Here is a 15611-nt window from a genome sequence, read left to right as displayed (position 1 = left end):
GCCTAGGAAAACTCGGATGTTCAAGAGAGGTCTGAGGTAGGGAATACGCACACAAGTGGAGGCGTTGTTGACTCAAAGTTTCTCTGAGCTGGTGGATAGGGCTCATGAAGGCAACCTGGTAATTTTTCGGGCCAGCGACAGGATACGGAATCTCAAGCCTGTTAGGGGAGTTCACAGCGTCCTATATATTTTAGATGTCATAAGAGGCATTGGGGCAAATTTAGGGGCAACTAGATGTTTGCTACCGATGTGGTGGGGCTAGACATATGATGCGGGACTGCCGCGTGACCTTGAACTATCCATCTCCACAGCATTAGTACCGAGGAGGTAATCAGACACCCCGAGGGAGTCACGAGAAAGGAAGTTGGGATCAGAGGATATTTGAATGACTACTGTTTGGGTGGATCTCCCAGGACATTAGTCCAGTCTTCGGGCTGCACAACCCGTGCCATGGGGATATAAATGGCGTGTTTGTCACATGGAGTATCTTATATGCATATATGTTAATTTATGTGAATATGGTTAATTAATAAGATAACTTCGAGGTCTTACTAGGAAAGGTGAGTGCCCTAGTAGCTGTAATAGTACTAGAGTAGAGAGAAGCTACTTGCATGGGCGGGTTATCCTCGGCTAATTGGGTGTGTGAGTATAAAATAAAAATGATTTCATAAATGTGTTTATCTATTTAATGAACCGGTTATTTTCTGTACACTAAATGCATGCTGGCCACACACTGCCATTAGCTTAGTATTTCCCTTACTGAACTGTGCCTCACCTCTACTTTACAAACTATCTTTTCCGGAAATTTCAGGAAACGTTCTTAGCAGGCTAGAGGGTTTGAGACGGTAGTATAGTTTTTTTTTGTATGTGGTGAGTGTAGTTTGAATTGATTTTTGTATAAGTATAGTACGTTGGTTATATTAAGGATTGCGGAACTTTTTGTATATAAAGGTAGTATAGAACTTTGGTAATGGATTTTTGGAGATTGTATTATCTTTTATTTCCACTGCATTTTATATGATAAATTTGGTATCAGGTACACAAACGTCATTAAAGTAGCACCCTGGGCCCCACATGACGGGTTTGGGTCGTTATACCTAACATATGGACTTTTCTCTAACAAAGAGCACTTTTTATGTTGAGAGACAAGTTTTACTCGTATTTTGAGTAATAAGCTCTACTTATATTTTTTGATAGACGAGCCTTACTCATAATGACAAATGAACTTTGTTCATATAAGTAACAAATAAGCTTAACTTATAATTGATGGATGACTACTCATAATCAATAACTAAGTAAAAAATATTGTGAAAAAAAAAAAAAACAATAGTCTTGAACTTGAAAGTGTCTTTCAAAGCTTGGGAGAGGGAGACAAATGATGTAGCATAAAGTATTTAGAAGAAGAAAACATCCAAACATAAAAGAGATAATCGATAGTAATTAAGGGCTTGCAATTCTTGAATCAATGAGATAAATGAAGTGATATAAACCTTGCAACTCTTTTAAATTAAATATATTTTGGTATTAATGTCCGAGTGAGCTTTTCAGTATAAAAAGACATTCTAAATAGAGGTTACATTGTCCATACAATCCAAATACTTATTTGTGTATCAAAGAGGCCTCAGTGGCCGTTAAAATTGTCTACAGTCTCTATTTTTTTTCTTAATTACAGACCTGTACAATAAATGCAAAAGATAAAATTTGAGTTTTGACCTTAACTACACGAATGGAAATTTAAATATCAAAATTTATATTTCCAAAAGACACTGAAATACTTTTTTTTTTAAATAATTTGAGACGAGGCTTGCCTTCTTTGGATAAACAGAGTTTCCTGAGGTTACGCATCACACCAATCCCATGTCTATGCCAACTGTGCTCATAGACAATATGTAAGAGGCAAATTCGAATATGCGCTAGAAGCAGTAGGATTTGAACTCTAAATTCACAATTGTAAGCGGCCTTCTAGGAATCTTGTTGCCACCTAAACTGTGCCCGACGGCAGACGAGGCCTGCTTTTGTTCCACTGTTTTTCATTTTTCTTTTCTTTTGTCATTTTTGTTTTGGTTATTTTAAGATAAAATGCGTATTGGAGATATCGCTTTCATTACACGATCATCGAATAAAGATGGCCACTACATAAAGCAATGTCCTCCACTTCAGCTAAAGTTAAAGACGATTGATTGATATTTTAACTTTTACTTTTATTGCTATTTAACATTATTGGCCTACCTTTTATGGAGGGACTGTTGAGAGCTGCTCGTCAGCGCGCAAAGCATCATTCTCTCCCGCATTTGCCCCACGTCAATGCAGCTGAGTGGCATATAAGGGAACTCTTGTCATTTATCAAACCACCCAATCAGCTAATGTCACGTGTTAAGTTCGCCGAAGCTTGGCTAATTAATAATTCCTAGCTCCTGGCCACCGACGGACCGACCACCTTTCCTCTCGCTATATGTAGCCCGCACACGAACGCACACGGCCTACTTGTGTGAGTGTCGCAGAGTGAAAATGGAAGTGTACAGGAAGAGGGGTTCCCGGGTCGCGTTGATTGCAATGACACTGCTGCTCCTCCATTACACGACTTGTTGCAGCGCATTCTACGTTGGCCGAAGCGCCGGCAGCGGCCGGTGCCATGGCGGCGACTCCATGGCGGAGTGCCTCATAGCGGACCTGGAAATGGAGTTCTCGATAGAGTACTCTCACGCAGGCAGGCTGCTTGATGAAAATCCGGCATGCAGTTCTCACCCGGCGAACGCAGCCAGCGACCCAAATAAACCAGCGGTATGCAATTGTCCGCGTGGCCATTCTTATCATAGCCATGGCTGCCTTCCCCAACCAAAACCCAAGCCTCATGCGCAAGTGGCCGTTGCAAACTTATACTTCAGTTCTTTCCGGAAATGATGAATGCTAGCTGTTGTCTGCCCTCGCGGATGGATTTGTTGTATTACGAGTGTTGTTTTTTCCTTGTTGTCCCCCTTGCACCTGTTTGCGCTTTTCTTTCCAAATTAATGAATATTATTTTGATTTTAAGCATCACTTAAATTTATATTTTTCTTACATTTTAATCATATTAGAATAAATTTGTATTTTTAGTCATATTTGGTGTGAGAAAAAATATAAAGGAAAAAATATTTTCCCAATGAACAAAAACTTTTGATTTTAAGCATCAATAGCATTTTTTTTTTTTTAGTGTTATATGGTATAGAGAAAAAATATAATGAAAAATAGGTTTTTTTTTCCTATTTTATTTTTCCGATCAAAATTCTTGTTCAAAAAGGATCCTTTGTTTTTTTTTTTTCAAATTATTTTTAAAATTTGAAATTATCAAACACAATTTGTAATTTAATAAACTGATTAGTTATTTGAAACTTACATATCAATAATTAATTATTAATATTTTGAAATAGTGATAACTTTAAATTTTAAATTTGAAATTTTTGTAGCAACTAATGAACAAGTAATTAAAACTTTCTATATAATCATAATTAAATTAAAATCCGTACAAATTTAGTTACATAATTAACCATACCATGAGCTTGTAAGGTGAATATGTAGATTGAATTTTAATTGACGTGTTTGTTGTTTTACTAATTTGAAAAATAAAATGTTAATTAGTTGCATGATCAACCACTTAAACACTTATTCAAAATGAGATTTTAAAATTTAAAACTTGCAATTAAATTATAATTTTATAAATTGATTAATATTTTGAAACTGACCCATAAATAAAATTATTAATATTTGGAAATAGTAAGATAAATTTTTTATTTAATTTTTGTAACACTTGATGACAATAAGTTAAAATTTTCTTTAACTATTACTAGTAATTATATTAAATTTTTTTGTAAGTGCAATATAAATTGATTTCTACCAACCGTTATTATATTTTATTATTCTATTAATTAGTGGCAACATAAATTTATGTATAAATATTACCTTGAAACCCCCTAGCCATAAATAAAATAGATTTATTTCAATATCAGGTAATGAATTATAATATAACTTTTAAATTTGTATGATAAATTTATAATTTAATTGTTAATGAGTAATGATAAATTAATTTAAAATTTCTATAATTAAATCATAGATAAATTAAAACATACACAAATTTTAAGACTTACTTACCAACAACAAGAGTTTGCAATTTTGATATGTAGATCGAACTTTGAGTTGAGATATTTCTTGTTATAATAATTTGAGAATGAAATACTATCACCAAGGCACTTATTCAAAGTGTGATTTTATTATTTGAAACTTCTTAATAAATTGTAATTTAATAAGTCAATTAACATTTTGAAAATAACTTAAAAATAAAATTATATAATTTGAAAGAGCAACATAAATTTTATAATTTAATTTTTGTAACAACCAATGAGAATTAAATGAAAATATTCTACAATTTTTTCTTTTGATTATTGGGAGTATACATTTATTCATAATTATTATCTTAAGATTTCCTTAGGTTGTACATGAAATGGATGTATTTTAAAATTGTCTCATGAGTTTATTATATAATTTTTGAAATTGTATGATAAAATTATAACTTAATTTTTGTACATTAATGATAAATTAATCAAATTTTCCTAACATTAAATTATAATTAGATTAAAGTCTTTGCAAATTTTAAGAATTAGTTAACCATAACATGAGCCTATAAGTTGTAAGCTGGATACGTTTATCAAATTTTGAGTTTATAAATTTGTTCTTATAATAATATGATGATGGAAGACTAATTAATTATATGATCAACCATTAAAACACTTATTCAAAATGCAATTTTAAAAATTTGAAACTTTCAAATAAAATGTAAGTTTTAAAATAGATTAATATTTTGAAATTGACCCAAAAATAAAGTTAGTAATATTTTGATGGGTAAAAGACACTAACTTCCCTTGAGATTTGACAAAAAAGACAATAACCTTCATTGAGGTTTCAAAAATTTCAGAGACTTCTCCTAATGTTTTAAAATTTACAGGGACTCCCTTGAGATTTGTTAAAAATGTTGTGCCAAACACCCCACCTATGCCAAACATCAATACTACAACTAATGTTATTGAATATATAAAAAACTAAAGTAATGCAAAAACTAATAATAAAAGACATAAATAAAGAACAAGATAAGAATTTACGAGGTTCGGTATAGAATTACCTACGTGATTAGGCCCCGACGATCAATCCACTACTTTCAGACAAATTACAACTTTGAGGTGTGATTTACAAATGGAGAGGGGAGCTCTTTATATAGCTTCAACCTCAAATTCAAAGAACATTTTCTACCAATGTGGGACAAACAAAAAACTTCAAACAACCTTCCCAACGATGTGGGACAAATAAAAACTAACAAATCTCCACCTCGATAATAAATTCAACAAATTTTTTAGTCACCAGCATTCTCTAGAGTTCTATATCGTCAGAGCCTTCCAAAAATATTCAGACTTGTAGGATATTAATCGAGTCCAAACAATGTTTGAACTTGGTTGTTGTCATAATCTTAGTCAACATATTTGCAGAATTTTCAGATGTAGCAATCTTTTGAAGGAGTATTTTGCCTTCATCAAATATATCTCATATAAAATGAAATCGAATGTCGATGTGCTTTGTTTGTGCATGGTAGACTTTATTCTTTTTCAAATGAATAACACTTTAGCTATCAAAGGACACAACAATGTGCTTCTGAATAACTCCCAAATTTTCAAGTAAACCACGCAACCAAATACCTTCTTTAACAGCCTCTAAAGCTGCCATGTACTCTACTTCTCTTGTAGACAAATCAATGGTAGACTGTAAGGTTGACCTCAAATTTACTGGACCATTAGCGAATGTAAATACATATCCGGTAGTTGATCGACGTTTATCCAGATTACCTACAAAATTAGAATCCACATATCCAACAACACGTCGATCAATAGTATTATTGTTAAACATCCTAGTCCGGGAGTATAGAGTTAGAGAAGAGGTGAATGAACTTTTTTCGCGTATTTTCAATTTTCTCTACAAAACAAAAATCCTTGGCAAGATTCAAGCAATTATATCACAATATATGGAATGTAAATCATGCACAAGATAAATAATAAAAAGTAGGGTAAAAAAGATCAACACCGAAATTTTTACGTGGTTTGGCACCAAGCCTATGTCCATGTCTTGAGACCAATTCAAGGATTCCATAATCCACTAAGGTACTCCTTCACTAGCGGAGAAACCTTACAACTCGAGAACAAATCTCTACCTCTCACAAAGAGCCTTCACTCGGAAACAAATTCCTACAACATTCACAAAGAACCTTACAACAAGAAATGATATACAAATGATTGCTCCTCAAATGAGCTAATATCACTTCCAAAGTAAATCTCAAACTATTCTCTCAAGGATTGAATCAAACACAATAAGTGAGTAAGAGAGAATGAGCACATGTAATGAAGAGCTAATATGCAATGTGCCTAGGTTTTGTATTCAAAGAGATTTTTTGCAAAAAACATTCAAAACCATGTTAAATCAAGTCTAAGGACTTGTTTTTATACCCAAGAACTCATTCTAGTCATTAACTATCCATTGGGAGTGAATCCCATTCGGGTGGCTCGAGTTCTAGCCGTTTTTTGCCTATTGCTACACTGGGCTCGAGGTCACTAGTCGACGATTCCCAAGAACTAGTCAATGAGTGCCACCCATTAGTCAATGAGTGTTCTGCTCTCATCGACGAGACATTGGGTAGGAACTCAATTAAAGCCATTGGAATTTTTAGTCAACGAGTGTTGTGCACTAGTTGACGAGTCCTCCATTTTTCCATGTCGAAAAGCCTTTTTATGACTTAAAACATTCTTGAACCAAAGTATATTAGAGATATTAATTGTGATAAAGTTTTGAAAGTTAAGGTGTAGTCCCAAGAGAGGGGTGAATTGGATTTATAAAATTCTTTTAAACCTTTTTACATATTCATATTCTTTTGTATATTTAGCAAACACACAAGAATGTTTTGATTTTAAATACTGAATTAAACCAACCATAATCCACACTCAACACAAGCCAAATACCTTTAACAATAACAATGAATCAACCAATCATTCAAACACACAATACTTAACCAATTGTAAACGCTGCAGCACTTCCTTGATTTATCGTTTGCAAAAACTCGGCTTAGAGTTTTAAATAAAGCCTTGTATGAATGAATATTGATGCACTTCTTTTAACCAAGATTTCTGCAAACGATTAATCATCGTACTCCCTTTGAGGTTTCTGCAAAAGATTAATGAACGTACTCTCTTAAATTAAAAGTTTTTCCAATCTCAAATTTTCAGCTACCTGCACTTGGAAACACAATTTATATATGCTGAAAAATTAAATAGAAAAGGGTAGAGAGTGAGATCAAGTTTTTCATGAGGTTTGGCTTATACCTAGCCTACATCCTCACCTTAGGCAAGACCACCTAAGGATTCCACTAGAACGTTCCTTTGCAGGCCAAACAAACCGTTTACAATCCCTTCTTTAGGTTGGAGCCCCCTCTCCAAGCGATACCCCACGCTTGGTTACAATGACCCAATAACCTGAACTGTCAAAGAAATCAGGAAATAAGAAAAGATTTCTTTTGTATAAAAGATGCTCTTAGATAGTGCTGGTTAGTACAAATAAAGCTCAGCTAATATACTTCAAAAAAAATATCAAAAGAAATTGAATTGAAGCTTAAGAATTAATTCACAAAAATTCTTCTCTTGATAGGAATCAGTAATTCTTAGGTTTAGCACAAATAAGATTGATAAGAAACTCAGAAAATCTCAACAATTCTTAGTATGAATGTGTGAGCAAGAGAACTTTGAGAGAGAAAGAGCAATATGGCTCGAGAGCAGATTTTCAATTCTTGGTACTAATTTGATTCAAGAAATCATGTAGTTATAAGCCCAAAAAGTGTTTAATTTGTGTTGCTTGGAGTGTTTCCCAAGTTTACACGAAGTTTGGGGCACAAGCAATATAAATTTGAATTTTAAAACTTTTAAAAATTATAGCCATTAATAGTGGTCAGGCGCCTGAGGTTTCGGGGTTAGTCGCTTGAAGTTTCTGAAAAACGTGAACTTTTAGCTTTAAAATAGGGTCAAGCGCCTAAGGTTGCAAGGGTCAAGCGCTTAGGCCTACACTGCCTGTTCAGAATTTGTTTAGGAAAATCTTCAGGTGCCTGAGGTTAAAAGTTCAGTAGCCTGAACAGTTATAAATTCTTTTTTTTTTTTTTCAGTTTAGTTTTAAAAATTCTTAGCCATTTTTCTTTGTTACTTTAAAAAGCTTTTTTCGAGGTTTTCAAAATAAGGTCTCTAAGTCCACATAAACCCCTAATGAGCTTCAAAGCATTTCAAAATGATATTTTGAATGAAGTACTTACATAAGTTATCCTAAAGACTTAAACACTCTAAGTTTGAAGTCTTTATATATGTCTTTGCTTTGAATCCTTTTAGACTTGAGCTTGAGCCTTCTTTAAGCTTCCACATGCTTTGAACATTTTGGTCATCTTGAGAGTTTTTTTTTCTCACTTTGTTGATGGAGTATGACTTTATGGTACTTATGATCTTTTACTTTAATTTCTTTGATCCTTTTGAACTTTGTAATACATGGTTTCCTAAAATGTCATCACTTAAACAACTCGTTAAATTAACCTTCATTTGTTATCATAAAAATAAGATTCAAAAGCCATGTTAGGCCAACTGTTGGCCTAATAAGGCTTACAATTCTTATTTTGATGATAACACATCATGATATGTTTAATGTGGTTCAAGAGAAAGTTTTTTAGGAAAAATACAAAGCTTAAAGGAAGTTACAAAGCTTAAGAGGATGATAAGGCTTACAGATTAAAAAGAGATCTTGAAGAGCATGAGGAAGCTTATGGATTAAAGAGAGATTTTAAAGAGCATGAGGATTAAAGATTACTTGGTGAAAGTTCAAAGAAAAGGTCGAAAACTCAAAGATGATGGAAGAACAAGATTGAAGATCAAAGGATTTAAATTTTTTAACGATGTTCTAAATTTAAGTACTTCAAGTTAATTTCAAGTTAAATTAACCTTTATTTGTTATCATAAAAAAAAGATTCGAAAGCCATGTTAGGCCAACTGTTGGCCTAATAAGGCTTACAATTCTTATTTTGATGATAACAAATCATGATATGTTTAATGTGGTTCAAGAGAAAGTTTTTCAGGAAAAATACAAAGCTTAAAGGAAGTGACAAAACTCAAGAGGATGATAAGGCTTACAGATTAAAAAGAGATCTTGAAGAGCATGAGGAAGCTTATGGATTAAAGAGAGATTTTGAAGAGCATGAGGATTAAAGATTACTTGGTGAAAGTTCAAAGAAAAGATCGAAAACTCAAAGATGATGGAAGAACAAGATTGAAGATCAAAGGATTTAAATTTTTTAACGATATTCTAAATGTAAGTACTTCAAGTTAATTTCAAGTATAAATTGATTTGAAGCTGTGAAGAAATTCAGAAATATATTTGATAAAACTCTAAAGAAAACTTTTATAACCAATGAAAAGAAAGAGTTTTGAAAAAGAAAATTTTTTGAAAAACAGAAGGGCCAGACAACTGTCCTATTGTGGCAGGCGACTGCCAAATTAAGTGAAGGTTATTTTTTAAGAGACAGTAGTATGTCAGGCGACTGCCTAAACATGCCAGATGCCTGGGTGGTTATGCCAGGTGACTGCCTTGGTTCTGGTAGGCGACTGCCAGTATTTTGTATTGTGAGTTTGTTCTATGACAGGCAACTGCCAAGTCGTGGCAAGCAACTGTCACTTGAACGTTGGCTTAAAAACTTTGAACGAGAAGATTTTTTAAATGAAGTTTTTGGACACAATTGTTTTGAAGAACTTGGAAACTATTGTTGACCTTATAGGTCATGCACGGTTTTGATTATGACAAATACTCATTATATCTAATGAGTGTTTGTGTTTTTGTGTAGGAACTAAGAGTGTTAAGATCAAGATGTGCACAAAGCAAGTAAAGCCTGAAGACCAATTTCTATTCAATGTTGTAATATATTTCATTTAATTGATCTGTAATAGTAACTAGGGCTCTAGTTTGTAATAAACTCACACACATCACATGTATGATAATACGTAAGCTCAAACAAACAGTGAATGAGAAAGGACCTTAGAAAGACCTTTCGGTCAACACCGAACTTTTTCGGTGTCTTAAAATTGGACCCTAAGTAACCCTAGGACACACACAATTGCACATATGTTTGTTAGGCACTTCAATAGGGTTTGTATGTTTCAAAACGGGACCGAAATGCACACTTGGTGCACTTTCGATCGACTAAACCAGACAGTTCATTCTACCCTGGTCGACCGAACCAAGCTTGGGTCAACAGTTGACTAAGGCTCTGGTCGACCGAACCAGGTAGGTCAAATAGCCCTGGTCGACGGAAATCTCCCTGGGTCAAATATTTGACCATTTGGTCGACCAAGATAAAAATGAACTCCAACTATCTAGTCGACTGAGGGTCGTCGGGAGAAATTACAGCAGTCTAGTCAACTGAACCAGCCTATTCAAAATAGCCTGGTTGATCGAACCTCAAAAAATTGAGAAATCGCCCTCTCCTAGTCAACTCAGCCCTTAGTTCAAAAGTCCGCTGGTCGACCGAACCATATGAGACATGGTCGACTGAACTTGTTCTGGTCGACTGGACCTCTTGGGTTGCCCTGATTTTTACCGCAGTTAAATAATTTAAAAGATTACTCAAAACTTGTAAGGTTGACAAAGGATCTTATTTGGGATTATATTCAACAAATTTTGAGGACGAAATTTTTATAAGGAGGGGAGAATGTAACGCCCCAGAAAATGATATGCTTGGGAATGTGAAAAAAAAAGACTATTAATTAACTAATTAGTTAAATATTATTAAACTAAACTAATTAAATAAATAATATAATAAGATATATATATATATATATATATATATAATAGTAATATAATGTAATAAAGTAGGTTATAATATATATATATATATATATATATATATATATAATAAAGGAAGTAATGAATCTTCCTGAAGGAAGATTACTTCAGAATGATAATTAAAGGATATCTATATAAAATAAAGGAAGTAATGAATCTTCCTGAAGGAAGATTTCTTCAGAATGATAATTAAAGGATATATATATATAAAATAAAGGAAGTAATGAATCTTCCTGAAGGAAGATTTCTTTAGAATGATAATTAAAGGTTCCTGCGCCTCTGCCTTTTCACATTTCTGCATTTTTCTTTTCTCCGTCCCAGCATCACTCCTGTCCTCTTTTCGTTCTCTCTCCCACTCTTCTCAATTTCTTCTCTAACATTCGGCCGATCGAAAATCTGAAAATATTGTTAGATTCCATTCTCCGTCACCGACACTTCTACTGGTGTAGATTTATCGTGGGAGCGGCATAGACATATCTCATGAGGTAAGGCCAATTTTCACTTTTACCTTAATTTTTCTTAAATCTTAGGCCCAATTAACGAACTGAAATTGCCAGGAGATTCGTGGGGAGATTCTCTATAATTTAGCTGGAGTGGGTTTTCGAATTGGAGTTCTGAGACACCAATCCTAAATCAGAGTAAGTTTAATAATTTAGACTTTTATTAGACTATTTAGGGTATTTAGAACTTAGGGGACTTTTAGGAAAAGTTACTCTAGAAATTGTAATGAATAATGCGATAAAGTTTGAATTATAGGGTTTTAGGGGTTTTGAACGCCGTGGGGCGTAGGTCGGGGTTGTATCAGACTTTTCAAGAAACGAGGTAAGGGGATTAAGTTAAGTCAGAAATTTTATGAAATTTGAATCAATTAAATTGTTTTGATTATTTAAAATTTATTTATTTATTTATTCATTTAAAAATTTAAAGGTTATTTTGAAAACCAACCGTTCGAAATGAGTTTTACAAACTTAGGATGTATGGTATGATATATTTGAATAAAATGAACGGTAGAAAACTTGTTTGAATATATTAAAAATCATGTGGTAGATGATTTAATTTGTATGAATTATTGTATATCTGGATTTGAAATTTTGAAATACTGAATTGTTGGTAAAATACTTAATTGTTTGAGAAATATTAGAAATGCTTGTGAAAATACTAGAACTATTTATGAAATGCAGGTGTTTGAACTAGCGGCCAATGGCCGGGTATTATTTGATTGGCTAAGGGCCAAGATTATTATTTGACGGCCGAGGGCCGAGGTTTAATTGATGGCTATGTGCCGAATTGTATTTTGTGGCCGGAGGCCAGATTTTTGGAATAACAGGAAATATATGTGAATTAATATTTTAAATGGTGATTTTTATTTTCTAAATTGCATGATATGCTTTAGGAACCCTGGGGACTAGTGTAGTGTGAGCACGATACCGTTGCTAAAGATTTGTTATGTGGCTGTGTGTGCTCACACCTGTGCTGAGAGGTGTAGGGTGGCCTTGTTCGATTTGCCTACGTGAGAAGAATGCACCCTTGGGTGAGGGCAATCGAACTAGCAGTTGGAGCTGCATGTACTTGCGGAGTATGTTAGCGGAGAGTATGAATGACTACTGTTTGGGTGGATCTCTCAGGACATTAGTCCAGCCTTCGGGCTACACAACCCGTGCCATGGGGATGTAAATGGCGTGTTTGTCACAGGAAGTATCTTATATGCATATATGTTAATTTATGTGAATATGGTTAATTAATAAGATAACTTCGAGGGCTTACTAGGAAAGGTGAGTGCCCTGGTAGCAATAATAGTACTAGAGTAGAGGGAAACTACTTGTATGGGCGGGTTATCCTCGGTTAATTGGGTGTGTGAGTATAAAATAATAATGATTTCATAAAATGTGTTTATCTACTTAATGAACCGGTTATTTTCTGTACACTAAATGCATGCTGGCCACACACTGCCATTAACTTAGTATTTCCCGTACTGAACTGTGCCTCACCTCAACTTTACAAACTATCTTTTCAGGAAATTTCAGGAAACGTTCTTAGCAGGCTAGAGGCTTTGAGACGGTAGTATAGTTTTTTTTTTGTATGTGGTGAGTGTAGTTTGAATTGATTTTTGTATAAGTATAGTACGTTGGTTATATTAAGGATTGTGGAACTTTTTGTATATAAAGGTAGTATAGAACTCTGATAATGGATTTTTGGAGATTGTATTATCTTTTATTTCCACTGCATTTTATATGATAAATTTGGTATCAGGTACACAAACGTCATTAAAGTAGCACCCTGGGCCCCACATGGCGGGTTTGGGTCGTTATACCTAACATATGAACTTTTCTCTAACAAAGAGCACTTTTTATGTTGAGAGACAAGTTTTACTCGTATTTTGAGTAATAAGCTCTACTTATATTTTTTGACAGACGAGCCTTACTCATAATGACAAATGAACTTTGTTCATATAAGTAACAAATAAGCTTAACTTATAATTGATGGATGACTACTCATAATCAATAACTAAGTAAAAAATATTGTGAAAAAAAAAAAAACAATAGTCTTGAACTTGAAAGTGTCTTTCAAAGCTTGGGAGAGGGAGACAAATGATGTAGCATAAAGTATTTAGAAGAAGAAAACATCCAAACATAAAAGAGATAATCGATAGTAATTAAGAGCTTGCAATTCTTGAATCAATGAGATAAATGAAGTGATATAAAACTTGCAACTCTTTTAAATTAAATATATTTTGGTATTAATGTCCAAGTGAGCTTTTCAGTATAAAAAGACATTCTAAATAGAGGTTATATTGTCCATACAATCCAAATATTTATTTGTGTATCAAAGAGGCCTCAGTGGCCGTTAAAAGTGTCTACAGTCTCTATTTTTTATTTCTTAATTACAGACCTGTACAATAAATGCAAAAGATCAAATTTGATTTTGGACCTTAACTACACGAATGGAAATTTAAATATTAAAATTTATATTTCCAAAAGACACTGAAATACTTTTGTTTTTAAAATAATTTGAGACGAGGCTTGCCTTTTTTGGATATACCGGATTTCTTGAGCTTATGCATCACACCAATTCCATGTCTATGCTAGCCGTGCTCACAGCCAACAAGTAAGAGACAAATTCGTATGTGCACTGCAAGTAATAGGATTTGAATTCTAAATTCACAATTGTAAGCAGCCTTCTAGGAATCTTCTTACCACCTAAACTATGCGCAAGGGCAGACAAGGCCTGCTTTTGTTCCACTGTTTTTCATTTTTCTTTTCTTTTGTCATTTTTGTTTTGGTTATTTTAAGATAAAATGCGTATTGGAGATATCGCTTTCATTACACGATCATCGAATAAAGATGGCCACAACATAAAGCAATGTCCTCCACTTCAGCTAAAGTTAAAGACGATTGATTGATATTTTAACTTTTACTTTTATTGCTATTTAACATTATTGGCCTACCTTTTATGGAGGGACTGTTGAGAGCTGCTCGTCAGCGCGCAAAGCATCATTCTCTCCCGCATTTGCCCCACGTCAATGCAGCTGAGTGGCATATAAGGGAACTCTTGTCATTTATCAAACCACCCAATCAGCTAATGCCATGTGTTAAGTTCGCCGAAGCTTGGCTAATTAATAATTCCTAGCACCTGGCCACCGACGGACCGACCACCTTTCCTCTCGCTATATGTAGCTCGCACACGAACGCACACCGCCTACTTGTGCGAGTGTCGCAGAAAGAAAATGGAAGTGTACAGGAAGAGGGGTTCCCGGGTCGCGTTGATTGCAATGACACTGCTGCTCCTCCATTACACGACTTGTTGCAGTGCATTCTACGTGGGCCGAAGCGCCGGCAGCGGCCGGTGCCATGGCGGCGACTCCATGGCGGAGTGCCTCATAGCGGACCTGGAAATGGAGTTCTCAATAGAGTACTCTCACGCAGGCAGGCTGCTTGGTGGAGATCCGAAATGCGATCACCCGACGCTCGGAGCCAACAACGGGGACAAACCAGCGGTATGCGATTGTGAAGGCCAAAATTATGATAACTGTCTTCCCCCACCAAAACCCAAGCCTCATGCGCAAGTGGCCGTTGCAAACCTATACTTCAGTTCTTTCCGTAAATGATGAATGCCAGCTGTTGTCTGCCCTCGCGGATGGATTAGTTGTATTACGAGTGTTGTTTCTTCCTTGTTGTCCCCCTTGCACCTGTTTGCGCTTTTCTTTCGCTTTCTTGTAACCCCTCTTGGGTTATAATTCGTTCTCTTGTGTTTATGGGGTGTTATAACTAAGAGATGAGTTTTATTCATACCTAACATACAAAGAGCACTTTTTATGTTGAGAGACTTTTTATGTTGAGAGACAAGTTTTACTCGTATTTTGAGTAATAAGCTTCACTTATATTTTTCAAAGAGATTTTTCGTAAAAAACATTCAAAACCATGTTAAATCAAGTCGAAGGACTTTTTTTTTTTTTTTTTTTTTATACCCAAGAACTCATTCTAGTCATTAACTATCCATTGGGAGTGAATCCCATTCGGGCGGCTCGAGTTCTAGCCGTTTTTTGCCTATTACAACACTGGGCTCGAGGTCACTAGTCGACGAGTCCCAAGAACTAGTCAATGAGTGCCACCCATTAGTCAATGAGTGTTCTGCTCTCATCGATGGGACATTGGGCAGGAACTCAATTAAGGCCATTGGAAATT

General features: G+C 34.5%; 1 protein-coding gene across 1 annotated transcript; it reads right to left on the bottom strand.

Moving 5' to 3' along the window:
• Nucleotides 1-2362: 2362 nt before the first annotated feature.
• LOC131152371 (uncharacterized) lies at nt 2363-15317 on the bottom strand. Its single transcript, XM_058104222.1, has 2 exons — nt 15116-15317; nt 2363-2982 (listed from the first exon to the last, which is right to left on the bottom strand). Exon 2 carries the CDS (start codon nt 2851-2853, stop codon nt 2449-2451), a length of 405 nt encoding a protein of 134 aa, XP_057960205.1. The 5' UTR covers nt 2854-2982; nt 15116-15317; the 3' UTR covers nt 2363-2448.
• Nucleotides 15318-15611: the final 294 nt, after the last annotated feature.

This window comes from Malania oleifera, chromosome 1 (genome assembly GCF_029873635.1).
Source record: "Malania oleifera isolate guangnan ecotype guangnan chromosome 1, ASM2987363v1, whole genome shotgun sequence".
Taxonomy (NCBI): Eukaryota; Viridiplantae; Streptophyta; class Magnoliopsida; order Santalales; family Ximeniaceae; genus Malania; species Malania oleifera.
The sequence above is the reverse complement of the archived record's forward strand: the minus strand, read 5'-3'. Positions and strand labels throughout refer to the sequence as shown.